The sequence below is a fragment of the Macaca fascicularis genome, chromosome 4 (assembly GCF_037993035.2).
Source record: "Macaca fascicularis isolate 582-1 chromosome 4, T2T-MFA8v1.1".
NCBI classification, from domain to species: domain Eukaryota; kingdom Metazoa; phylum Chordata; class Mammalia; order Primates; family Cercopithecidae; genus Macaca; species Macaca fascicularis.
The window spans coordinates 133272819-133299296 of record NC_088378.1 but is presented as its reverse complement, the minus strand read 5'-3'; the positions used below and the strand labels follow the sequence as shown (position 1 = coordinate 133299296).

At 39.8% G+C, this 26478-nt stretch overlaps 1 protein-coding gene across 9 annotated transcripts in view; it reads right to left on the bottom strand.

Annotated features, from left to right (window-relative positions):
• BTBD9 (BTB domain containing 9) overlaps nucleotides 1-26478 on the bottom strand; it is a 506404-nt gene that overhangs the window by 194519 nt on the left and 285407 nt on the right. For all 9 annotated transcript variants that reach the window (XM_065542923.2, XM_005553116.5, XM_045390224.3 and 6 more), the window contains one exon: nucleotides 8306-8415. In XM_065542923.2, coding sequence (XP_065398995.1) covers nucleotides 8306-8415 — 110 coding nt within the window. The remainder of the gene's footprint in view (nucleotides 1-8305; nucleotides 8416-26478) is intronic.

The window sequence follows — 26478 nt, the reverse complement described above, 5'->3', positions numbered from 1 at the left end:
ACTTGGAAAAGCACAGCCTCCTGGTCTACACTAGTTCAGACTCACCAGTGCCATTGTAGGAAACTATCTGCATTAAGACATTTAAGGCCCCTCTGCCAAGCCAGGACATTTGCTTCTTTGCCACATTCTAACACCTTCATCTGCTACTGAACTCCCTCACTACCGAATCTCTGTTTCTGCTCCGGAGGACATTCACTTTACTAAACATAATTGTGAAGCACAGAAGTCGTATTATATTCCTAGGCCACTGGATGCCAAAACCCTTCACAGCCCAGATTTCCAACTCTGTTTACTTTCCCAGAAATTTTACAGCATTCTAAACATACTGTTACAATCTCAAAATAGTTTTAAATGACAGTAGCAACCACAGACAACCTATTTTTATTTACTAGCTTCAGCTCCTCTGAAGGAAACAGTATTATTGCTATGTAAATTAGCACTTCTGTAATGCCCCTTAATATTTACTGAATCTTTCAAGGCCGAGCTCAAAATACCATTCTTCATGAAGCCTTATCTTACTAGGCAAGAGATATGTTGGGTTCCTTTGCAGCCCAAATCAATACTTAACCTTTCTCCATGCCTGTTTATGCCTTTGTCTGTTGTTCTCCACTCCACTTATTTCCATACCTTGCCAGTGTGACTGTCCGGCTACTTTGAATCAGATTTTAAGTTTCCTGTTGGAAGGAGCCTCCTTTACACTGCCTGTCTTCCTGTCTTTGTGTCAGTCATCTGTTTGCTTTCAGCTTTCTTCCTTCCCTTGTTCTACACTGGATCTCAGAGGCTAAACCTTTGAAAACTACAGTCACCCAGACTCCCCTTACCAGGCTGTTTTTTTGTTCTGCCAACAGAAGAGTCTGGCGGGAGATTGAAATATAGGAGGAAGGAAAAAGACATGTTCTTGTCTATTTGTTTCTAGTGGTACTGAAGGTAGCAGCAGGTGAATATGGACTCCAGCGTTTCTGTTCAGATAGCACAACTCCAGGTGTGGCGGCAGTAGTGAGTGTACCGACAGCTTCAGCAACAGAGTTCTTGTACTTATGCTGCTGATTGTGGTTGCCCTAGATCAATCCCAGTAGTCCCCCCTTCCCGCAGGGGATATGTCCCAAGATCCCCAGTGAATGTCTGAAACTTCATGTGGTACCAAACTCAATATACACTATGTTTTTCACTACACAGTAACAGGCAGGTAGCATATACAGCATGGATACACTCAACAAACAGATGATTCACATTCCTGGTGGGGCAGAGTGGGATAGCACAAGATTTCATCATGTTACCAGGAATGGCATGCAGTTTAAAACTTACAAATTGTTTATCTGGGATTTTCCATTTCATATTTTTGGACCATGGTTGCTTACATGTAAATGAAACCATGGAAAGCAAAACCACAGATAAGGGTGTCTACTGTACAGAACAAAAAGCTACCAGTCTTCCTGGATCCAAGCTGGTAAGACACAAAAGTAACACTTTAATAGCCTAAAGCTGATAATAGAATCTTATTCCTATTCTTTGAAAGGGTTAATGAAACCATAATTTTGAACCTAGAGCTCTATGCTCTAGTTATTATCTCTTTTTTTGTTGTTGTTGTTGAGACAGAGTCTCGCTTTGTCGCCCAGGCTGGGGTGCAGTGGCCAGATCTCAGCTCACTGCAAGCTCCGCCTCCCGGGTTTACGCCATTCTCCTGCCTCAGCCTCCCGAGTAGCTGGGACTACAGGCGCCCGCCACCTCGCCCGGCTAGTTTTTTGTATTTTTTAGTAGAGACGGGGTTTCACCATGTTAGCCAGGATGGTCTCGATCTCCTGACCTCGTGATCCGCCCGTCTCGGCCTCCCAAAGTGCTGGGATTACAGGCTTGAGCCACCACGCCCGGCCTCTAGTTATTATCTCTTAAGCAGAGAGGTTGAACCAGGGACAAGGATGGAGGGGGACATATGAGAACTTCTATTTTCCAGGAGAACCAGGAGACCTTAGGAAGCACAAACAGACTTCTGTAATGCTGAATGTCACACTCCAATCTGAGTGTAAAGTGTTTACTGCTCCCCCAAGTCTTACTAAAACCATATTCTCTATTCATCTAGAAGACTCATAAGAGGAGAAGAGCCATTTAAAAAAGAAAAAAGGGAATGTAAATGGCCCTTAAACATATGAAAAGATACTCAATTTCTCTCATAAGAGAAATGCAGTTAAAATTGCACTGAGATACCATTTCTCACCTATCAAACTGGCAAAAGTCCAGAAGTTTGACAATATGCTCCACTGGCAAGGCTGTGGGGAAACAGGCTTTATCATACAATACTAGTGAGAATTTTAAAATGTTATAATCCCTATGAAAGTGAATTTGGCAATATCTAGGAAAATTCTATATGCATTTACTCTTTGATCATACAATCCCTTCTCTAGAAATCTATCCCAAAGATACACTGGCAAAAATAGGAAAAGACTTATACACAAGGCAATAGCACTATTTGTAGGAGTGGAAGATTGAAAACAACCCAAATGGTTCATCAATAGAAAACTGTTTATTTAACATCAGTTAAATAAACGATGGTATATCTATACTAATGAGGACCATGCAGCTACAAAAAGAAACAAATAATATCTTTCTCTATAGGTAGCTCCAAAATAAGTGTTAAGTACAGAAAAGCAAGGTGAAACCAAGTGTGGTGGTATGTGCCTACAGTCCTATTGGCTACTCAAGAGGATGTCTAGAGCCCAGGAGTTCTAGAACAGCCTGGGCAATAGAGCAAGACCCTGTCTCAAAAAAAAAAAAAGAAAGAAAGAAAGAAAGAAAAAGAAGCATGGTAAAGTAAAAAATATATAATATGTATGGTATATAGTGTGCTACCAATTGTTTAAAGACATTGGGAAGATACAAAATATAAATATAGAAATAAATATATTTTTCCCACTTTTAAATGGAAGGATAATAACAACAACAAACTAAAGGAGGAAAAAAAAGAGATTATTTACAGAGGTAGAGAGGGCAGGAATAGAAGCTTCATTTATCTGAATATAGCTCTTTTGTAGATTTGATTTTAGAATAATGTAAGTATTTTACATAGTTAGGAAACAAAAGTTTTTTAAAGGCAATCCCTAAATATTGAAAGCAAAATGGAACAGATGAACCTAATTGTATACTGAACTAGTGGCATAACTACACAGAGAATCATTGCAAGTGACTTTAAAACATTGTCATTTTACTGTATATTTCTAGAGATAGAAGGACCTGAAAATCAGTAACAAAAATCTTAAAGCTATTTTCAGTAATCATATGGTTCATAGCTATTCTGTATGTACTGGCGACAGAGCAAATGAATATTGCACTGTATCACTGATAACCAAGATTTTACCTATGAAGAAAAAGAGATGAAAGAAAGATCAAAAGCTTAAACGAAAATCTTATAGTACTGAATTTGAATTAGAAGTGTCACTATATACTCATGATACATTTCATCTGCTAAATATATGTCATATAAATAATTAAGTGTATGTACATGTATTTCCTAGTTCTGTCTACTAAAGGGTCTACAAATAGCAACAAACACAGTAGCAAAGATCATCTACAGTATCTACACTGAGGTTTCCAAATGTAATTTTCCTCTATACAGTACCAAGCCTTCATGAAGAAATGGCTGATTCCAGATCAAGGGCAGGAAACGTACAAAATAAACCTAGTACATCTTGTTATGCCAGAAAGCACAGAGCTATCAAGGACTACTAAAGTCTTATCCAATTTGAAGAAGCTAAAGATACAATGATTTGAATATCGTTACTAATAACCGCAAGTGATTAAAAGATTTCAATCGTGTTTATTCCCACAAATTCAAAATGATATGTATTTACCTCCCCCTAACAAATCCCAAAACAAACCTTTGTCACCCTTGAAGGATGCTAGGGAACCACCTCTTTATTTTGAAAACTGGTGAACAAAGGGAAAGAATGTAATATTTATCCTTCTTTTCCTGAGCGAATTGTATCTCAGGGTTACTAAATGAGTGTTGAAGAAAATTTTCTCTTTCTAGGGACTAAATGAAGAAGGAATGACATACTTGGAAAATAACCATTTGTAATCCAAAATTACGAAATAATGAATCCAGAAAATAATCATCAATGGATGTGAACATCCAAAAGAGAGAGACAACTAGAGGTTTTCTCTGCTTCTGGATAGATACACACAACACTACCTATGGAACATTATTACCAAAAAATAGTAGTTGAATCTGATTAAGGCTCTATCCAACTACCAAGTTACAAGAAATGCAAAAGATAAACATGCTAAATATTACCATGGAAATTCAATGACCAAAATCTAGACTGGTAGACACTCTATACGAGAAAAGCCTAGTTTCTTAACAAATAAATAATTAGAGAAAAACAGACAAAGATAGACAGATAATAGAAGAGAACCTATAGATTTAAAGAGATTTAAGAATCACAACAGTTATTTGCATAATATGGACCTTATCTGAATTCTGATTTACTCAACCTATAAAAACACATTCTGACTCCAGACTTTGAAACAATTAGGGAAGTTGGAACATTGACTGCATATGTAATGCTCTTAAGGAATTACTGTTCAATTTTAGGGTAGTATGATGGCATTGTGCTTATGGCTACAATAAGGAGGCCTTACTTTTAGATTTGCATAATAAAGTATTTATAGATGAAATGATAAAATGTCCAAGATTAATTTCAAAATAATCTGATAGGGACAAAGTAGATCACATACAGATAAAACTAGGTTAGCTGTGAATTGATAATTCTTTAAAGCTGGGTGATAGGTACTGCTCTCTCTACTTGGATAACTAGTAGGGCATTAAAAAGTGAATTTAAACACAAGATTAAATGAAAAGGCAGATTTGGAAATCATTACAAAAAAATCAGAAGGACTTGGCAAATGCTATGCAAGTATCACCAAAGTAGAGTGCTAAGGCAAAGTAAATACATTGTTTGGGAGGTTGAACGTTTATGAAATAGCAGTCACATCTCTTCTAATTACTTCTTCCATGCCTCACTAGTAAGACAGGTTAGGGTTTCTTACAAATGCCTCCTAACACAGAGGAGACAGTCATCACAGGCTGACTCTCCCAGGAAAGAATACATTCCAACAAGATCCAGATGCAGCCACCAAATGAGAAGAGGTCATAGTGGCAACAGCAAAGGTGGGAGAAAGGCCCGGCTCCAGGCAACGCGGTTGAACTAGGGCCTCTTCCTGTGGCTATGTGAACCCGAGGACTCCAAAGCCTCCCATGAATCTGTGCCAGTGAAGCTGTATGAGGCATGACACAGTCATCAAAAATGGGAAAGAACCCCTTTGGTGGGAAAAGAAGACTAAAATCTCATATAGTGGGTGTGCTTATTTTTACTTATGTTATTTCCTGTCATCATTATATATTTTAAATAATAACATTAGAATCTAACTTTTTAAAATTAAAAATATTATAAAAGTGATTTTTGAGGCCTACAGAAGAATAATTATAGGAGCTTGCACTATGAAAAGAAGACCAGGAATTGTGAAAGAAAAACATTCTGAATCTAGAAACATAAAGGTAGGATTTGAGAGCCAGGCGTAGTGGCTCACGCCTGTAATCCCAGCAGTTTGGGAGGCCGAGGCAGGTGGATCACCTGAGGTCAGGAGTTCAAGATCAGCCTGACCAACATGGCGAAACCCTGTCTCAACTAAAAATACAAAAATTAGCCAGGCATAGTGGCACACACCTGTAGTCCCAGCTACTTGGGAGGCTGAGACAGGAGAATTGCTTGAACCCAGGAGGCGGAGGTTGCAGCGAGGCAAGACCGTGCCACTGCACTCTAGCCTGGGCAACAGAGTGAAACTCTGTCTCAAAAAAAAAAAAAGTAGGATTTGACACTCTAATTACTTACGATGACATTATCTTAGTTTTACTTTTTTTTCCCCAAGAAATCATGGAGTTCATATCAGTGATTCTCAGGAGGGGACTGCATATTTCACAGGATATAAGAAAGTGTAAGAAGTAAGCATCTGCAATTTAAAAATAACTCCAGGTGATTTTGACATACCTGTACCCCCGTAGAGGACCTGTCAAGGACCAGTAGGGTGACTGGCCAAGGCCTGTGTGTTGCTAAAATGCACCTGAGATAATCAACATGGAAAGCTGGAGATTACTGTTTTAAACACCTCTGGAAGGTAAGCAGAGCTGCAATGTCAGAGGATAATGAAATCCCCCTGAACTTCCTTACCACTCACACCACTGCCGCGGATGAGCAGCTCTGAACTGTGAGGATGGTTCAAGGAGGGTCAGAGGGGGTTCCACTGCAGACCATCTTCTGGCAAGCGCGTGTATATATCTGCCTACCTGCACCACTGCTCCCATTTGGCTGAGGGACAATAACAGGCAGATGATTACAGTGCTCTTTGCAGTCAAACTTGTGAGCATCATGGAAGAGTGCTTGAAGAGTGTCTAATTGATGTCTGGCCACATCAATCTGGCACCTGCACCAAAAACACTTTTTGTATCTCTGTAATTTTCTTTCATCACCAACATATCTGAGACTGTTACGGCTTCTGATGATGCTGACTAGTTCAATTTGGACAAAACATGCATACCAACAGCAGCACCCCTCATGACAACCAATCCTGAGTTTCATGCCAGACAGGTTTGTTTCTTTCATGATTACAGTGTCCACAAAACTGTTCTTCCTCCAGTAAGAAGAGGGGGCTGACTGATGTAGATGGTGCCTTCTATGCAGCATGTTCAAAAATGCAGTGCACTGAGCTGAAATAAGTAGCCAAGTGCTACACATCTTGTAAATAAGAAAGGTCTTGGTTTCTAAGATCCTTCTCACTGAGGGCTCTCCTAACTACACAGTCAGATATACAGTGAGGCCTACAGTCTGTAGAAGAGCCTGAACAACAGGTGAAAAAGAATGCCCTCCCAGCAACCCTCCATCACCACAATTCTGTACAGCCTACAGAATTAAAATACAATAATATCAGGTAATGCTTCAAACTTGCTAACTTTCAAATTACTCAAAAGTCACACAAATTATTAATATTTATATTTAATGTTAAAAGTATATTCATAACAAAATTAAAACCAAGGCAGCTATTTCAGTTGAGCTCCAATACTCTCTATACTGGAAAATTTTCCACTCCTGCTACTTTATTAATATTATTCTCCCAAATTTCCGTAAGTAAAGGATTAGGCTTTAGACTCAGCAGATGTTAGGAAAATTTAGGCTATGACCATTTAAAGAGTTAATAAACATTTGCAAGTTACACTCATCTTTCTCATTATAGTTATTCCCGTGCTTTTAGGTCAATATGGACATGTGTGCCAACATGAACAAAACTTGGGAAGGAGAGGTGACACGAGTCCCTTTGTAAAGGTACAGAATTCTATTTTAGACCACAAGGCAAGGTCATCTTATCCCCACACCGGAACATACGAAGTCTCTTCTCAAAGGAAACTGCAATAAAGGGACAGAATCGAGGAGCTAATTGATCTAAGCATGATCTTTGCAGCAGGTGAGTGAAAACCTATGGGCATGGGGGGAAAAAAGCAGAATAAGCAGTCTGGATGGGCAAAGCTACTCATGAATGTCAAGACCTGGGATGGACTGTGCACAATGCCCAGACTACCCATTACTGAAAATAAAAACAAAACAAGACAGAAAACAACCAAGCAAACAATTACACCAAAATTTAAAATCCTCTTTCCAAATATCAGTCAGGCAGTATTTCCCATCCGATCACTTGACTTTTGCAATGACAATTCAGAAGTGACAATTCAGTCGCTTTGGTCTTATTTAAATTATATGGAGGCACGTTCATGAGTTGAACTTTCTTGAGGCTACATCGGGCAAATATGAATTTATATATCCATGAAAAGAAGATACCTCCACAGCTAAGCATACCACTCCTATCAAATCAAAGGCCAAAATACCTGCACAGCCATGGAAAGTCTGAACATCCAACCAATATCATACAGACTTCTCTTCAAACTCACCTATCATTAAATCCCTTCGTGTGAGGGGCTTCACCCAACCATTACAAACATTCGCTACATAGCAAATCTGAATGAATTACCAAAATATTTTCAACTCTTAAGCACTAGTACAACATTTACATTCATTCTTTAAAGTTCATTGAAATTGCTATTTTGAATACTTCTAAAAAAGGTAAGCCATTCCCTATGTCACCCAGCAATAAGGCATTTAAATCAACCAGAGTCCTTAGAACTGATTAAGATAACTTAACAGAGTAACAAAGTATTCGAAGATAAAATACCTAAATATATATATAAAAATGTAATTGTGATACTTACCTATCAGCCCCTTCTCAAGAGTGAAGGTTTTGTTTGTAAACATACATTCAAAAGCCACAATGTGAAAAATCTTGTTCACTGTGTTGTGAGTCCCAACAATTCGAATATACCTGATGGTAAAAAGAAAAGAAAATCTGTTGAAAATGAGCTCCCACCACAACCAATCCAAGGATACCAGAATAAGACACGTCACTTAAACATATAGTACACCAGGATATAGACCAAAGAAAGGATACTCTAAGCTTGACCTCAGACCCTGTATCTGCTCCTTATGGGTAGCTCCGATTGAACCTAGAAGAATTATAGCAAAATAAGGGAGATGTCATTTTGCAGAAAATTAAGTAGAACTTAGATTGGATTTACCCAAAAAAACCAAACCAGGTGCTGTTCAGTTCAACCCCTGAATGTCAGTCAGGTACATGACCTGAAGACATTTTTACCAGATAACACCAAGTAGCTTCTGCTCTTGCCTTGTGGTTAGGAATGTGCGGGAGCACATGTGCACAATCAGATGCTTTCCAGCTCAGTGGAAGATTTCATCCATTGGAGATGAATGCACGAAATCAATATTGCTTTCTTCTTTAAAAGGAAAAATCCAGAAACTACTGAAAACTCCTCACAGTTTCTTTTATTTTAATAATGCTCCTAAATCTTTGTTAGGAAGTTAACCTTATACACTGACGCCAGCCTCCCACTTGACTGCTGGGAAGTCTCCTGACCAGAGGAAGTGATCTGCAGAGATGGCCCAGCCTGCTCTGCAGCCTCCATCCTGGCCACATCAATCTGGCACCTGCACACAGTGCAGAGTTTCACTGGGCAGCCCTTGAGCATCTTGGCCTGTTCATCCTCTTTAATTCCCTAGAGATGGCCGGGCGCGGTGGCTCAAGCCTGTAATCCCAGCACTTTGGGAGGCCGAGACGGGCGGATCACGAGGTCAGGAGATCGAGAGACGATCCCGGCTAACACGGTGAAACCCCGTCTCTACTAAAAAATACAAAAAACTAGCCGGGCGAGGTGGCGGGCGCCTGTAGTCCCAGCTACTCGGGAGGCTGAGGCAGGAGAATGGCGTAAACCCGGGAGGCGGAGCTTGCAGTGAGCTGAGATCCGGCCACTGCACTCCAGCCTGGGTGACAGAGCAAGACTCCGTCTCAAAAAAAAAAAAAAATTCCCTGGAGACTTCATCTCCGACAAACAAGCATTAACCTTGGAGTAACTTGCTCTCTTCACTCTCCAAAGGGACCTGACAGTTCACAGGTTAATGAACAGATAAACTCACTCTTCTGAGTGTCACATGACTCCACGAGGGATGTGCCACACACCGTCTTACTGGAATTCAAAGGAAGAACCAGGAAAAGTAACTAGATTAACTGATAACGCCTCCCAAATTATGAACTATGCACTCTGAAGGATGGGGTATATTAAATGAACAGATTTCAATTAGGACATGACACACTGGACAAGGTTTTAGTAATCTCCACCCCTCTGCTGTGTAAAACAACCTTCAATTTAGACGATATAATTTTACTTCTGAGTTAATCGCTATTCACTAATTCAGTAATTTCCTTACATTTCTCATCAGTCCAAGTTAACTGTATAATGTAAATGCCGATTTAGAAAATTCACATTAAGGAGACTATATTTGGGGTTTTTATATCATGGGCTATTTTCCCTCCTGATTCTTCAAGCCTGACTCTCATGGCATTCCCTGTGCACCTCATTTAGCCATCTGCTCCTTGACATGAGCTGATCACTCATCTTTATAACCAATATTAATGCTATCTCCTGAACTGCCTGTCCAGTGTGCTCACACCTACTGCAGGGAGACACCACTCTTCCTGTGTTGAGAATTAAGGCAACTGCTACATGTACCAGAGCCCACTGGTTAAGCAGGAATTTGGCCCTAATCTGTTCCTTCAAACCCTCAGGGCAGACAGAAAGTACTGCTTTTACTGGGTTTGGGTGGATGGGTAGGTTCATCCAACATAAGTTCTTACTGGTCTGGGTAGTAAAGACTATATTGTCCTTCACTTTGGCAGTGACAATCTCCCTGATGCTTTCTGGAAGGGAAGGAGTGTATTAATTCTGGCACCTTGGCCTGAATCTAATTTTGTCCATTTCCTTAAACCCACAGGAACTCAACCAGCATAGCATTTTCAACTGTATATGGCTGTGACAGCCTGAGTGCTGCTGTCTGCAACCTCAGAGGGAATAGAGGGAATGTGGTTTAGTGGAATTTGATCACATCATTTTGCTACTCTCTAGCTGAAATCTCTACCAAAGGAGAGACAGCTCTCCTACTGTGCACAGAAGAGCCAGGAAGTGACTAACAGGGTCTTTTCCCAATGGCGGTTCTTAAGGTTAATATATTCCAGGCTAACCTAAGGGGATTCAATAACCTTCCTTCCCTCCTGTTCTTTCTTTTTAAAACAATATATGGAATCAGGTTTTCCAAGTTTAGACAACTTATTTCCCAAATTTTACCCAGTGCAAACATTAGGAATGCAAGAAAATACGCAACCCTCCCCTCTCTCGCCCCGCAGTTATAAGCAACTGAGAATAAAAAGTTATACTGGAATACATTTTATACCCTTATGATAGTATTTGTGATAACAAACAAAATAATATATATGGTGGGAAACGCATTGAGAGATGCCTCCAGATAAAAAGTTCTGTGTAAATGAAGATAATGTTATCTCTGCTGCATAATCCTGAAGTCAAATGAGCAGTTCACCATTATATATCACACCTTCTGATCAGCCTGTTATATGCAATGCTCACAACAAGTTTAATTATTCTACTTCTACAATGCTTTCTACGTCTCTAGAAAAAAAAAATTATAGCATAATTTGCAAAAATGGTGTAATGTCCCTACTCAAATACATATTTTAAAAAATGTGACATCAAAAGAAAGAAGCCAAGCTCCTTTTTCTCAAGCAAAAAGTTGCAAACATCCTGGACTTTCCCCATACTAAAGATCTAGCCTAGAAATGGCAAAAGGCTTCAACTAATGGCCCAACATCAATGACGGGAGGAGCAGCCTGAAACTCTACATTAAGAATTCAGGGCCAGGCGTGGTGGCCCTGTAATCCCAACCCATTGGGAGGTCTGGGTGGGTGGATCACTTGAGGTCAGGAGTTCAAGACCAGTCTGGCCACCATGGCAAAACCCCATTTCTACTAAAAATACAAAAATTAGCCAGGCGTGGTGGCATGCGCCTGTAATTCCAGCTACTTGGGTGGCTGAGGCAGGAGAATCGCTTGAAACCAGGAGGCGGAGGTTGCAGTTAGCTGAGATCGCACCACTGTGCTCCAGCCTGGGTGACAGAGTGAGATTCTGTCTCAAAACAAACCACCACAACAAAAAAGGCCCTGTCCAGCACAGGAGTAGTGCCTTGATCCATGAGCAACGACTGAAAGGGGGAGGAGACAGCACAGGTACCATCCTTGACCACCAGCATATTTCCTTAACGGTGCTCACAGTGGAGCACCCCAAGGTAAAAGAAGTTATCACTACCCAAGTTATTGAAAAATCCAAGGGATAGGAATGGGAGAGTCCTCTCTCTTTTTGCTTTTTTTGAAAAACAAAACAAAACTTGGTTCTGGGTCATAACACCAAAACTGGAGAAGTAGGTATCACATTTTCTCTGTCACAAGAAATCCTGAATATAGGTAAAGTTTAAGATTTATTTCTTTGCCTTTTCAGCACAAGTCAGACTCTGATTTAACCAGATAATAAGGGCACTGGCAGCCAGTGACTTCATCAGTGTGCAGAGAGGAGAACTGCTGAAAAATAGAACAAATATCCTTTGTTCTTGCTGAGGTCCTCAACAGCAGCTCAGACAGTTGGAAGATAATTAAAACTTAAACAGTGCAGAGGAAGGCAGATATGCAACAGATTGGCCATTTCTGATGAGGGTGAATGCTGTCCACGTGAACCATAGTGTAACAGTCTGTTTCCAATATTCTCCTCCCTTCCCTATGTTAGCTGTCTTCAAGTAGCTTACAGAGACTGGATACTGAACATAGTTCAGAACAGAATGTTTCAATACAGAAATTTCTAGGAGATATAAGATTGTGGGTGAACGAGATTCTGTCTTCTTTAATAAAATAAAACTGAAACCTCCAAGGACAGCACTCTAAAACTGAAAGGCACTACAGAGTTTTGACACAATGTGGCTTTTAGCGTTCAACAGAATCAGGTTTGTAGCCCAGTTTCATCACTTAATTAAGTGTGTCACTAAAGGGGAAAAAAAAAAAGAAAAAAATATATATATACACACACATACATACACACACACACATACATACATTTTTGAGACAGGGTCTCATTCTGCTGCCCAGACTGAAGTGCAGTGGCACGATCATGCCTCACTGCAGCCTTGACTTCTGGGCTTAAGCGATTCTCCCACCTCAGCCTCCCAAGTAGCTGGGACTACAGGCATGCACCACCACACCTAGCTAATTTTTTATAGAGATGTTGCCCACACCGGTCTCAAACTTCTGGGCTGAAACAATCCAACTGCCTCAGCCTTCTAAAGTGCTGTGATTATAGGTGTGAGCCACCGCACCTGACCCCCCCAATTTTTTTTTTAAACTTACTTTCCTCCTCTATAAAATGAGGTCAATAACATGAACTTTACAGGGTATTTAAATGAGACAAGTATTTAAAATATCAGATGCAGTGCTTGGCAGAGGAGGATACCATTAAACAGAAATTCAAAGAGGAGATTACAGGATGCAGAATTTCTTGGTTAGGACGTTGAGAACGCTGGTTGTCTTGGAGAGTATAGTAGTTAGTCCCCCCTTACCTGTGGTTTTGCTTTCTACAGTTTCAGTTACCTGCAGGACGGTATCATATTTGGAGACAGCAAGAGGGAGAGAGACTGCATTCCCGTAACTTTTCACAGTATATTGTTATAATTGTTCTAATTTATCATTAGTTATTGCTGTTAAACTCTCACTGTGCTTAATTTATAAATTAAACTTTACCATAGGTATGTATGCATAGGAAAATGTACAGTATATATAGGGTTCAGTACCATGCATAGTTTCAGGCACCCACTGAAGGTCTTAAAATTTATCCCGAGGATAAAGAGGGGATTACTGTGTTACTGACTTTAGATGTTAAAATGGTGCATCTATGAGAGGCAGGCCAAGGCAAAGACTTCAGGAACACAGGAAGGGGCTTGTCCTTCCTCTTAGGGCACCACAGTATGGGGACTATGGGCCATAGACATTCAGAATGCAAGCAACATTCAGAATGTAGATTTCCTGGCTCTACGGCACTTCTCGCTTTAATCCTCTAGCCTTTAAAAAAATGTTCTTGACCTGTCTTAACTAAGCATGAGGAAGCAAGGGAACAATCTTTTGCCCATATTTGGGTTTAAAGTTTAACGTATCTTCTCCCTTCCTCCAACCCAGGATCCCTTCTTGGCAGAGAACGTGAAATCCAGGGAGACTGCTCAGGGCCATGTGGTCCAGCTAAGTATACCCGGTGACGTGGTTCTTTTTTTGTAAGCCCTGGAAGTTAGGAATTTGAATTTGTTAAGAAAAAAATGCATTTCTTTACAGAGAGACGGCATAGTATTATGACCTAAAGACATTTTGCTTTGGAGATTTCACGGCATTCTCTGCCTGTTCTGGGAAGGTAGGAGTTCCTTTTCTTAATCTAGCTTTCCATCATTGCTTATGAGGATGCTACCAGATTTAATTTCTAAGGCACATATAGTACATCTTTAACATACTAAAGAAAATACAGAAAAACAGCAACTTGTGCATTCCAACTTTAAACCCCTAGTATTTTGCAGTCTTCAGCTCTAGTGGAGCACAAGCCTACCTGTGGTTACAGTTAATCCTTAACCTTTGCCTTAGTTATGTGATCACCTAACTTCTGTACTGAGCACGTTTTATTAAAACATAAAACTGAATTTGGCAAGAAATATTTAAATGAGCTCTCAAGGGATTAACTAAAGCTAAAATCCATCTGAATTCTATTCTTTGGTAAACAAATATTTATTCTCAATTTGAACTTTATATTCTCGGATTGAACAAAGAATCCTGAAAACGAGAGTTAGCCTCAGATTGGTACAAAAGAAGGGAACCTTAACATTTTGGCTCTTCCTTCAGTAACCACAGAGGACTCTGCGGAGAAACACCGTTCTTTGTTGTGGCCAGAGGCAGGCACCTAACAAGAACGTAAGCTACAGCATTCACTCCAGATTTGAGATCACCCAAGGTTCAGATGCACCATTTCCAAGATTCCTATTTGACCTTTTCCTTTAAGGAGATACTAAGAATATACATAAATAATTCTCTAACCCAAGAAGCAGGTAATGCCTGTGGGTTTCCCCAGTATGGAATTTTCTTCTAGTTCTGTGTATAATGTTAGTGCTCTTATAATCAAGCCACTGACTGGAGGGGGAGTGACTTCAGGTCTTGTTGCTAAGGCAGCAAGTGGAAAACAAGTTTACTGCCAGAATGACAAAAAGCTTCTAGAAAAAGCATGTTGCAAAAAAAGATTTGTTACTCTTAGAAAACCTTCCCTCTGGCTGATCTGTGGAGCTATAGATTCTCCTGTACTGACTTCAGCAAAGGGACCCAGCAGCATTTGCTTGTTTGGGAGAGGAAGGATTATTGAAAGGTTAAACACTGCACACAGGGCTAAGCAGAGGCTACTGTCTCAGAGAGCAGCCCTGATGCTATCTGACCATTTGCCCTGCAGAGGGAGCAATCATGTCCTGGCACCTCCACTGTTCAACCCGAAGGGCAAACAAAACAGGAAGTCCTGTATTTGAAAGAAAACACATACTACATAGAATCAAGTACATGGAAGGGATGAGATGGGTAGAAATAATTACTAATACAGAAAGTCATTCCAATACTAGAGATAAATATTCAATTTTTTGTTTGTTTGTTTGTGACGGAGTCTTGCTCTGTCGCCCAGGCCGGAGTGCAGTGGCCGGATCTCAGCTCGCTGCAAGCTCCGCCTCCCAGGCTCACGCCATTCTCCTGCCTCAGCCTCCCGAGTAGCTGGGACTACAGGCGCCCGCCACCAGGCCCGGCTAATTTTTTGATTTTTAGTAGAGACGGGGTTTCACCATGTTAGCCAGGATGGTCTCCATCTCCTGACCTCATGATCTGCCCGCCTTGGCCTCCCAAAGTGCTGGGATTACAGGCATCAGCCACTACGCCCGGCTGTAACTGTTGTTTTTTATTTAGGGGAAAAGTGAATTTTGAATAGTAGGCTCTTCCTGTTCGCCAAATATGCACAATCTAAAACTTGCCATGATGTGCCTGATGTGCCTTCAGTGTATGAAATTATATTTTGAATTAATATCAAAAATAATTAAAATATTTACATAAATTATATAAAATGACATAAGATCTAAAATGTATTTAATTCATGTACATTTTTTTGCTTGCAAATATACCATACAAGGTATACTGGGTAAATTTGCTATTATCAAAGATTTAATAAACATCTACTAGGGGCCAGGCGCTGTAGCTCATGTCTGTCATCCTAGCACTTTAGGAGGCCAAGGTGGGAGGATCACTTGAGCCTAGGAGTTCAAGACCAGCCTGGACAACAGAGGGGGACCCTGTTTCTACTGAAAATTAAAAAACTAGCCAGGCATGGTGGTGCACGCCTGTAGTTCCACCTACTCGGGAGACTGAGGTGGGAGGATCAATTAAGCCCAGGAAGTTGAGGCTGTACTGAGCCATGATCACATCACTGCACTCCAGCCTGGGTGACAAAGTGAAACTCTGTCTCAAAAGAAAAAAAGAAAAAAGTCTACTAGACATAGGAAGTAATGCTAAGCCCCATGAAGAATCGGCCAGAAGCCTTGATCAGACATAAGCCTTGATCTGGACAAATTTATAATACAGTTTGGAAAGCAAGATGAAAACATATCAAACTATATGACTTGATAGAACTGAATTAAAAGAAAGGCCTAGGTTCCAGTCAGAGCTTCATAATGCATTAGCTAATACAAATGGGGTAAGTTCCTTAATTTTTCTCAATCCCAGGCTCCACATGTGTAGTAGTGGTAGAGAGAAGGACGTAAGAGTTTATTACCTATTCACATATGGTAGCTTAATCTTGAAACACTGAATTTAGCAACATGAATATTAAAAGTCCTCCCAGGAACCACTCTTGCTTCAAAGACCAAAATAAAACAAACATAGCTAAAGGAGAATTAATTACCTTTCTACCCACTCTTCCCAACTCATGATCACTGATTCATCCAACAAATATTAACTGAGCACTTACTATGTGGTAGCTATTGTTGTTGGGTGCTGGAATATGGTACTGAATAATACAGATAAAATCTCTCCCTCACAGAACTTACATTTAAAGTTGAGATAAACAACAAATTAAAAAATCAAATAATTATCCAATGATTGATAGGTGATCTATTTAGCACTGAACTTTATAGACAAAGTTGCCAAATTAGAAGGATAAACAGACATAAAACTCCTACCTTCTGGAATAAAAGAAGAGTCAAATGGAAAAGTACAACTAGCTCTGTCTAAGAACATGGCTATAATGTAAATGAGTCTGAGGTGTCGACATAGGACACCTATTACAGCTATTTAGCAGGATACAGGCAAAAACCTAATTAAGTAGGCTTCTTAGCATCTGGAAAGAGGAACTGATTTGAATTTCAAGCAATGTCTTGCTTATTTCATGGTTTAGTTTACTTTTTATTCTTTCCATTTTTTTCAGATTGTAATTTTCAAGGGATTATAGAGAGAGAAAATGAGATGTAGAGTATATAAAATGAAAAATGAATAAGGGAGAGGGGAAGAAGAGAGACGGGGAGAAAAAGGGAGGGGGATAGAGAAAGAGAGGAGCAAGGGAGAAAGAGAAAAATGAATATGAACAAACCAACCCCTTCTCTGTCTCTGTTATGTGCTAATGTGAACAAATTCCCACATGGGAATAATTTTAACCAATTTTATTACTCAATAAAACATTTGAAACCAACATGAAGTATACTTTAAGAAACAGAACTAATTTACCAAAAGTTCAACATTTGCATTTTTTCATTAACTTTTCCCCTAGCCCAAGATGCTAGGGGCCGGGGAGAGAATTTCACTAGTTTTATCTTCAAAATGTCTGCATTATCTTTTCCAGTTTATCCAATAAGCTATGCATTTCCATGAATGGAGACAAATGAGTCTAATGGAATTGTGAACTAGAGAAAAAGGAGAAAATTAAAGTTGTTCGTTTCCCTATGAATCTATAAGAACTCATTTGGTGACTATGACCTGTAACATGCCTGCTATTTAGTGTCAGGGCAAGGAAAGTTTCTCCTTTTTTTTAACCTAAGACTAGGGTGGGCATATGCCATTAATTGTAACTTAAAAGTTTAAGGTTTGTCCTTATTTTTGTCCTTTTTTTTCTTTTACAGTAGAGGATTAAATAGAGGAGGAAGAGAAGCAAAAGAAGGAAAAAGAATTCGTCTCTCCCCAAAGAAAAATCTAAGAATCCTTCTAAGAATGTAAACATTATATACCCTGATAAATCAGACAGGAATTGCCCAAGATGGCTTAAAAAACAGAATTGAAAACTAAGCATCAAAACCAAGAGAGTAATAAAGAGAGCATAGGGAGTGAGGAAATCACAAATCCTTACTCTAGACTCCTGAGAAACTAGCATTGGAATTAAAATAAAAGCTAATCACTTCTGCATATTGTACAAACAGCCTCTGCAGGCATTATTTCTTTTCATGGAAAACCCATACTCTGTACACTCATACAACCAGTTGTGTTATATATTCATATATATAATATATCTAATGAATATATATAATGTATACAGTATTATTATATATGACAATAATATAGGTTCATCTTCAAAAGCTCGACAGAACATATGGCCCTTGAAACCTCTGTATTTTCTACAAGCTATGTAAAGAAACCTGTGTTCCAGGCAATTGCTTCTCAGAGAACTAACTGAAATGTATTTACAGAAAACAAGCCCAATGCATTGAAGTCCCACCTACTATCCCTAGACTGCTTCAATGTTCACAGAAAATTTCAAGGACCCTCCTTTTCCCCTTGGGAAATTCTGAACCTCTACTTAGTGAAAGAATCATTAAAGAAAAAAATCCAGAGATTTACTTAGCATGCAATTTGAGCATCAATAAAATTATGCATAAAGCTACCAAAAAGAATCAGAATAGTCAAAGTAAATAAAAATAATACTGCAGAAAACTTGAGGAAAATGCTCACCACAGCACAGAAATGCAAACAATAACAGGAGAGAAAGAGAGAGAGAGGAGACACACACAAGTATTTTTGTGTTGAGTGCCAAAACTAGTATGGATATGTATAATACACTATCTCAGGGATTGTTAAAGCTGGAAGTGCATGACCATTTTCACTGTGGAAGCCTGTACTCCAGTTTCCAAATAGCATGAAGGATTACTAATTTCAGCACTACTGGTATAAGAGATTTTGCTGCTGAAATCTGTCAATGTGTTAGAACTTTAATGCAAGTAAAACAGAAACCAAAATAGCAAGACGCTCCAAGTGGCACTATTTGGTGGTCTACAGAGTCTGCTTATAGTAGGGGCTGAGCAGACATGGGATTCAAACCTAACAGTCTGCCCAATCATTTAAAAAGACATCTCCCCATATGTACACTTTATGTGTTAGGAGTCCTATGCACTGTTGAAGTTCAATTTTGAAGCCTGTCTCCAATCCATATTTCTGGTGGATTAGCAAGCAGGTTGGGAGGGGGAGTAGTTTGGCAAGGCTGTTTTTTGCCCCTCCCCAAAGCTTCTTGAGAGTTCAACCATTCATGACCTAGACTCTGCTGGTAGAGCATTAGTACTAAGCCAGTGATCAGAAAGAAAATGTCAATCCTCACACTTGTTTCAGAAATTCAGGAAAGGAAAAACTTAATGAGCGGAAAGAACAGAAAGTAAACTGTGTCCTTTGTAAGAGAGGACTTCTTTTTAATATGCAAGAAGATTCTATCATATTACTAATAGTCGCTGCTACTGCTGTGCTGCTTGGCCTCTTCATTAAACCAAAACAAAGCTGGTTTCACTATTTCTTTTTCTTCTCTTACATTTTTAAAATAAAGTTATATATAAATGTAGTTTAAAAAGTCCAACAACCTATAAGGCTTATTAAGAAAAATATTCCTCCATGCTCCATTTCCTCTCCACCTCAGAGGCAATAATTTTTACCTGTTTAAATTTATTATTTTAGGATTTATCTCACATCTATAATTAACATGCTTCTAGTGTTATATCTGGACCTTCAATTTTAGGCTTTATTCACCAACCTACTACTATAGAAGATGAGGATTTAGCTTTCCCTCTCCACGTGTACCCTTTCCCATCCCCCCAAGTTAGACTGTACTGTAACTTTGTTGGATCAATATTCAGTGCTTACATTATGACTATGTAAATGTTATTCACAATTAATATGTGAAGTACTTTTCTTTCCTGCACAATTTTTTTCCCTGTGAGAATTAAAAATAATCTTGGTTTTTGTTTTGCTTAGTTTCGTATGAGCGCAACACTAATTCACCTCGTTCCTCTAACTCTCCCTTAACCGACTGAGCTCCTCTCAAGACATTCTGACACATCAGGCATTTTTTGAAATTTCTTCTTCTTGAAGAAGTCTTCTTGGGCCTTCTGAACAGTTTCAGTCAAGTCTAGCTGCCCTCTAATCCTGCAGCAAGCTATCATCCCGGGATCCATCTTCACCATCATTGTAGGGATTCTTTAATCTCTCTCGGGTGTTAAACAGCCTGGACCTGTATCCCACACTTTCTTCTTTCTTGGTCTCCTCTCTCATTTTGGTGGTACATTTACAAACAGTTTCCTGAGAAATGGTTTCTAGGAGATAACATTTTTAAGATGTTGTGTTAACATTATCCTTAGACCACCTTCATATATGATTGGTCTTGTGGCTGGGTACAGAATCTTAAGTTGGAAATAGATTTCCTTCAGGACTCTGAATATATTGTTTTACTGCCTGTGAAGCTTCTAGTTTTGCTTTTGAGAAGCCACTATGATACTGGATCAGGTTATTTTCTTCCTTTTGTCTTTTTTTTTTTTTTTAAAAACCATGCCCTGCTCTGGGAGCATGTAGATTTTCTCTACATCCCTTATATTCTGAAATTTCATGACAATGATGATGTGACTTGCTGTGGGTCTATTTTATTCCAGTGGGCTGAGCACTCAGAAGGCCCTTGCAATTCTGAAACCCATGTTCTTCAATTTTAGCAAATTTTCTTGAATGACTGTTATTAATTTATTCCCCTGGATTTTTTCTAATTTTTCCTTATGAAACTCTTAGTTTTGAATATTGGACTCCCTCATCTTGACCTGCATTTTTATATTTTCTCTATTTGCCATATTTTTGTCATCTTGTTCTACTTTCTGGGAGAGTTCCTCAACTTTATCAGCTATCATGCCTCCTGAGTTTTCCATTTTTGCTTTAATATTTTAAATTTCTAATTATACTTCTTATTCTCTAAATGTTCCTTTCTTTTTGGTCTAGGGTTGCCATATGTACCTCAATCTCTTTAAAGATAGCAAAATTTTTCTTAAAGTTTCCATATCCTTATATAGGTTCCCTCTATTTGGTGTTTTTGTTTCATATTAGTTTCCTCACATGTCTGGTTGTCAGGAGGGAAACTAGAAATGCAGTGAAGATTCTAAGAATATAGTGAGGCTCACAGACTTTTAGCTTCATGTTAGGATTACCTAAATGGGTTCACCATTAGGAAAATCCTACTTTTAGATTCTTTAGCTCTTCCATCTCAAGATGGTCAGATTATCCCAGGAAGATGTTTCTAATCCTTGCATGGAAGACATGGGCCTGACTACCAGAGTTCTCGAAGCTAAGATGGGGGTGCTGGGGAGGGTGGTTATGTGTGTTGGAGGTGTGACTGAGTTACTGAGAGGTAGAGTCTCCTCCTATGGTATGACCTTTCTCAACTATGCACGTTGTCTCTCCTGTTTTAGAGACACTCTGTTTTATCTGCCTCAGAGAATAAATTTCCAATTTTCCATCACGATGAGGGAGAAACGGTCAGACTTCTATAAAATAGGGGAGAGGATGTAGAGCTCGATTGTTTCATAAACATGTAGTTAACCAATCTTCCTCACAGTAGCCCTTCCCTACCCACTTCATTCATCACAGTTTCAGAGGTACCTGGTGCCTTTATTCCTAAGCCTTTGAGGATTTGATGCTTAGGAATCAGTTTCTTGGGGGCCTGCTAAGTCATTTACCACTTGTTCATCTGCTTTACATCTTTCTCTTCCACGTTTTTGCCTCCTCTTCCCGTTTTCTTTATCCTTGTGGGTTTACACCTAAAAGAAAATCTCTTTACTTTATTTTAGTGGAGTTTTGTTCTGAAGGGAGTGAGAATTGATGTGTTCTGAAGGGAGTAACAATCTGCCATCATAACCTGAAACCTTAACTATTTTTCATAAGAGCAAAATGGATTATTCTGGCTCTCTGCTCCACTCTCCCCATCCCTTTGGTTATTCCTGTAAAAATAAAAATTTGAGCAGGGATCTTTGCTGGACTTACTGAGTCTGAGATCTTGGCCTTTCCAGGCTGCTATCACTTGGGTACAACCACTGAGACTGTCGGTACTAGGACAACAATACAGGAGACGATAACCATTTCTCCTCATTTCCTTTCCCATCTTCAGCCTGAGGGCTACAACTCTTTATTCCTTCTTGTCTTAAAACAATATTTCACCTTGTTGCTGCTCCTCCATCCCCCTCCTTATCCCATTCCTTCTACCAGGTCTTCAAATGGCTATCTCAGATTACTTAGCTATATTATCTTCTGAACTTGTTTTTTCACTAATTAAGTTCCAAACAAGGATATGTCCAGACATTCCCATAAATTATCACCATTCTGCAGAAAGATTCAAATCACTGAGTAATTTTGTTAGCCAGTCTCTCTCTCTCTCTCTTTAAAAGAAGGAGGGTGTGTGTTAATTCCTACTGAGTAAAAATAAAATAACTCAGCTCATCCTCACACTGAAACAGCTGCACAGACGGCACTGGCTGCTCTGTTTATCTTGATAACTGTGGAAAAACACCATCTCCTCCCCTTCTCGCTCTCTCCAGAACAATCACTATATTCCACATGCAGATGGGGTGATTTAGATCCTCTCAAGCAGAGACAGGCTTGTCTGGTGTTCTTCCTGCACATCCACACTGCACCCTTCCTTTGCTTCTGTTGGCACAGCCCAGTTGCTTCAGATACCAGCTGCTTCAGGAGGACCTAATAGATTCAGCTGTGGATCCCCCGGAGGCTTCCTAATGCCCCAGCTCAGCCACCTGCATCTAAGCAGAGCTACGGGAATTGAGTGCCAAAGTAGGAGAAAGTACATACTGTACATCCTCTTTAATCCATGGAGTTACTGCCACAGCAGCAAAAGGGGAAGGGAAGGAAAAACAAATAAATACCTCATAGGTATGGGGAGCAGGGTAGCCAAGAGTTCTAAGTCAAAGGAGTAGAGAGCAAAACACAGGTGAGTAGGGAGGAAGCTTTCAACAAGGGTCCATTCCATTTTACTGCTTACTCCAGGGAGGTCAAGGAAATCCTGTTTGTTTGTTTGTTTGTTTTCCTGAGTCATTCAATGAGTTAGACAGGATTTAAAGACAATAATAAATGATTTCAATGGATTGTGACCTTTTTGTTAAGCTAAGGAAAGTTAAGTTAAATATGCAGGATGGCCAACTATCCAGGTTTGCCTGGAACCGTCCTGGTTTTCGCACTGAACATCTCCTATCTTAGGAAACCACTCAGTCTCAGGCAAACCAGCAGAGTTGCTCCGCCTACGCCACCACCAACAGCCATTTCCCATTCCGGGATCTATGTGAAACTGGGCAGCATTCAAATTCTACACAGCACCTTCCTTTTCTTCCAGGGCCGCTCCTGCCACAGAAACTCTCCTCAGCCTTAACACTCTTCAGTCGAACAGACGAGAGCATGAAAAGGCCATTCTGTGCTTGACTTTCAGCAGAAAGGCAACTGTGTCATTCTGAGTTCTCCCAGCTTGTCTTCTGGAGTCCCTGTCAGAAGCACAGGCCATCTAGCCCGATAGAACTGAATCAAAATGATCATGGCAGAAATGTCTTACTGCCTACAGAAACAGTGCATCCCTCAATAACTTTAAAACGCTGAACTCTGAAAAGGAAGCCAAAGAAAACTCAATTACACAGGGGCTGATAATTCAGTGTGTGGATTACTCAGGCTCTCTGTTCTGCTCTCTCTTCCCTCTGGCCCAAGTCGTTAGGCCATTTCACTGCTCTTTAGCAGGGAAGAGGAGGAAGGAAAGGTGGGGGAAAGTTGAACCAGCCAATTTTTCTATTTATGAGCAGGTTTCCTAGGAAAGGTGTTCAAACTATTGGCTCAAGAGGTTCTTTGGTGGGGATAGAAGATTAAGCTTTGGGGGTTGTGGCATGATTTGTTGATTTTCATCACTTGATCTCTCCTAAATTCTCAAATAGAATGAACTATTGGACCTCTGTTTTCATTGAAAGGCTAGCAAAATGACAAATGTTAGACAAAAAAAAAAAAAAGTTACTAGTTAAACCACACAAGATCCTATCTTTTTAAAAAGTCACTTGACAAACTCTAGAAAGAACTGGTAATGCTAACAATTTAGAAGATAAATATAATTGGATGATTATATACTGTGCTTTAACATTTTTACAGCTTAAATTAAAGAAGTCCCCCAATCCAGATTAAGTGTGAAATACTAATTTGGGAAAGATACCAGAAAGAGCAATTTGGTTTTGGTTTATTCACTTAACTTCTCAATTTCCTCATCTGTAAGAGGGAAAATAACAGTACCTAACTTTGTGGGATTAAATAATACATGTGTTAAGTGTTCAGCACTTTACCAGGAACATCCTAAGTGCTCAATAAATGGTACCCAGCATATAGCAGGTACTCAAAAATGTTAAATAAATATATCATAATTTATTTAGCATTTTTATTGTGCAACTACTATATGCTGAGCACTTTTAGGCACTAGATATGAAAACGTATATGAACAAGTCAATCTCTAAAAAAGGCCCACCCTTTTAATGCAGGCAGGAAATTACAATACATATTAATAAATGCTGTTATACAAACTCCACACAAATAGCATGGCAGAACACAGGAATGGTACATAATCCAGACAGAGACAACCAGGACAGGCTTCCCAGATGTGACTGCTAAGTATTGAAAGATGAGTGGGGGTTGGGGGGATGCCAGGAAAAAATGTATGGGGAAGGAAAATGCAGGCAGAAGAGTAACATGTGCAAAATCTAGGAATGTGACTCTAGGACCTTAGGAAGACAGCGGAGCACAGTAGGACTGGAGTCTACACTCAACTGGGATGGAGAAGTAAAGGCGGAAACACAGGGTGTGGCTGTGAAGAGAACAACAGGATGGAACGACAAGATAACGGCTAGAGGGAGACTGTAGAGTCAAAAGAGGGATTTGTTTATTAGTAGGTAAAAGTGATTTTAGTAAGTTTAAATGCTGCAAAGGGAAAGAGCCAAGAGCAAAGAGATGAAGTTTGTTGTTTCCTATCAGTGTAAGGGAGGAACAGGATCTGACCTAATGGCATCCCTTTCCGGTTTCAGTGAGGGTCTCCTTGCCTCTGTGAATCTGTTCAAGCGTCGAGGGGTCTGGATCAGTGTTTCTCGCCCCTGTTTGGAAATATATGGATGCTACCCTTAGAGACTGTGATTTAACTGAAATGGGGCAGAAAGCCTAATATGTAGCTAGCGGGTGGGGACTATTAGTCTGAATCATAATAAACACCCATAGTCAGACATAAATATAAACACATATTTCAGTTGGGAGCAGTGGCTCATGACTGTAATCCTAGCACTTTGGGAGGACTGCTTGAGGCAGGGAGTTTAAGACCAGCCTGGGTAACATAGCAAGACCCTGTCTTTACAAAAACAGAAATTTAAAAATTAGCTAGGTGTGGTGGCACAAGGCTGTAGTCCTAGCTACTCTGGAGGGATGGGAGGATCACTTGAGCCCAAGAGTTGGAGGCTGCAGAGAGCTGTGAGCATGCCACTGCGTTCCAGCCTGGGTAACAGAACGAGACCCTGTCTCTTAAAAAACAAACAACAGCTTGGCGCGGTGGCTCATGCCTGTAACCCCAGCACTTTGGGAGGCCGAGGCAGATGGATCATCTGAGGTCAGGAGTTCGAGACCAGCCTGGCCAACATGGAGAAACCCCATTTCTACTAAAAATACTAAATCAGGTGGGCGTGGTGGTACATGCCTGTAATCCCAGCTACTTGGGAGACTGAGGCAGGAGAATCACTTGAACCTGGGAGGTGGAGGTTGCAGTGAGCCAAGATTGTGTCATTGCACTCCAGCCTGGGCAACAAGAATGAAACTCCATCTCAAAGAAAAAGAAACAACAAACAACACCACCACCACCATAGAAGAAAACTCCACATGTATTTCAAATGCAAAGATGAATTACTTTGAGGTTAAAGGTCCTTTGGATTAACGGACTGCTGGTCTACTTTTTCAATGGAGAGGACCCAACATACCTCCACTTGCTTTTCTGGCTCTATGACTAACTACTTCTATCATATGCTCTATGTTTGAATCATGGGTAATTCCCCAAAAGTACTTCAGGTGTCTTGCCTTACAATTCTGCTCCTGGGTATGTCCTTCTCTCCTTACTCCCATAGTGAACCATAATCTTCACCCAGTTCAAATGACACATATTTATGTAATTTCTCATGAGTACTGATTCATCCCAAGAAGCATTAATTTCTCCCTCATCAGTGCTCACATAACTTCTATTATGGTGTGTCTCACGTTGTATGAAAGTTAAGTGTCTACTTTTCAGCTTCTTCTACTGGACTGTGATCTTTCTGAAAGCAGAGACCATTCCTGGTTCATTTTCCTTTTCAAAGTACCCATACAGTGTCCAGTAGAGTACATGGAATGCACTAAAATGTTAACTAAATGAATGAATCAATGTGGGTAAACAAATGGTAATCATTGTAAAAATTGGATTGAAGAATACAATAATTTTAAAAGATTGCTAAGATTCATCACAGAAAATAATATTTATGTGAAATTATTTCTTAGAAGAATATAAATTACTCCCAAACACCAAATAATTTTCCCAGTGGTATAGAGTATGAA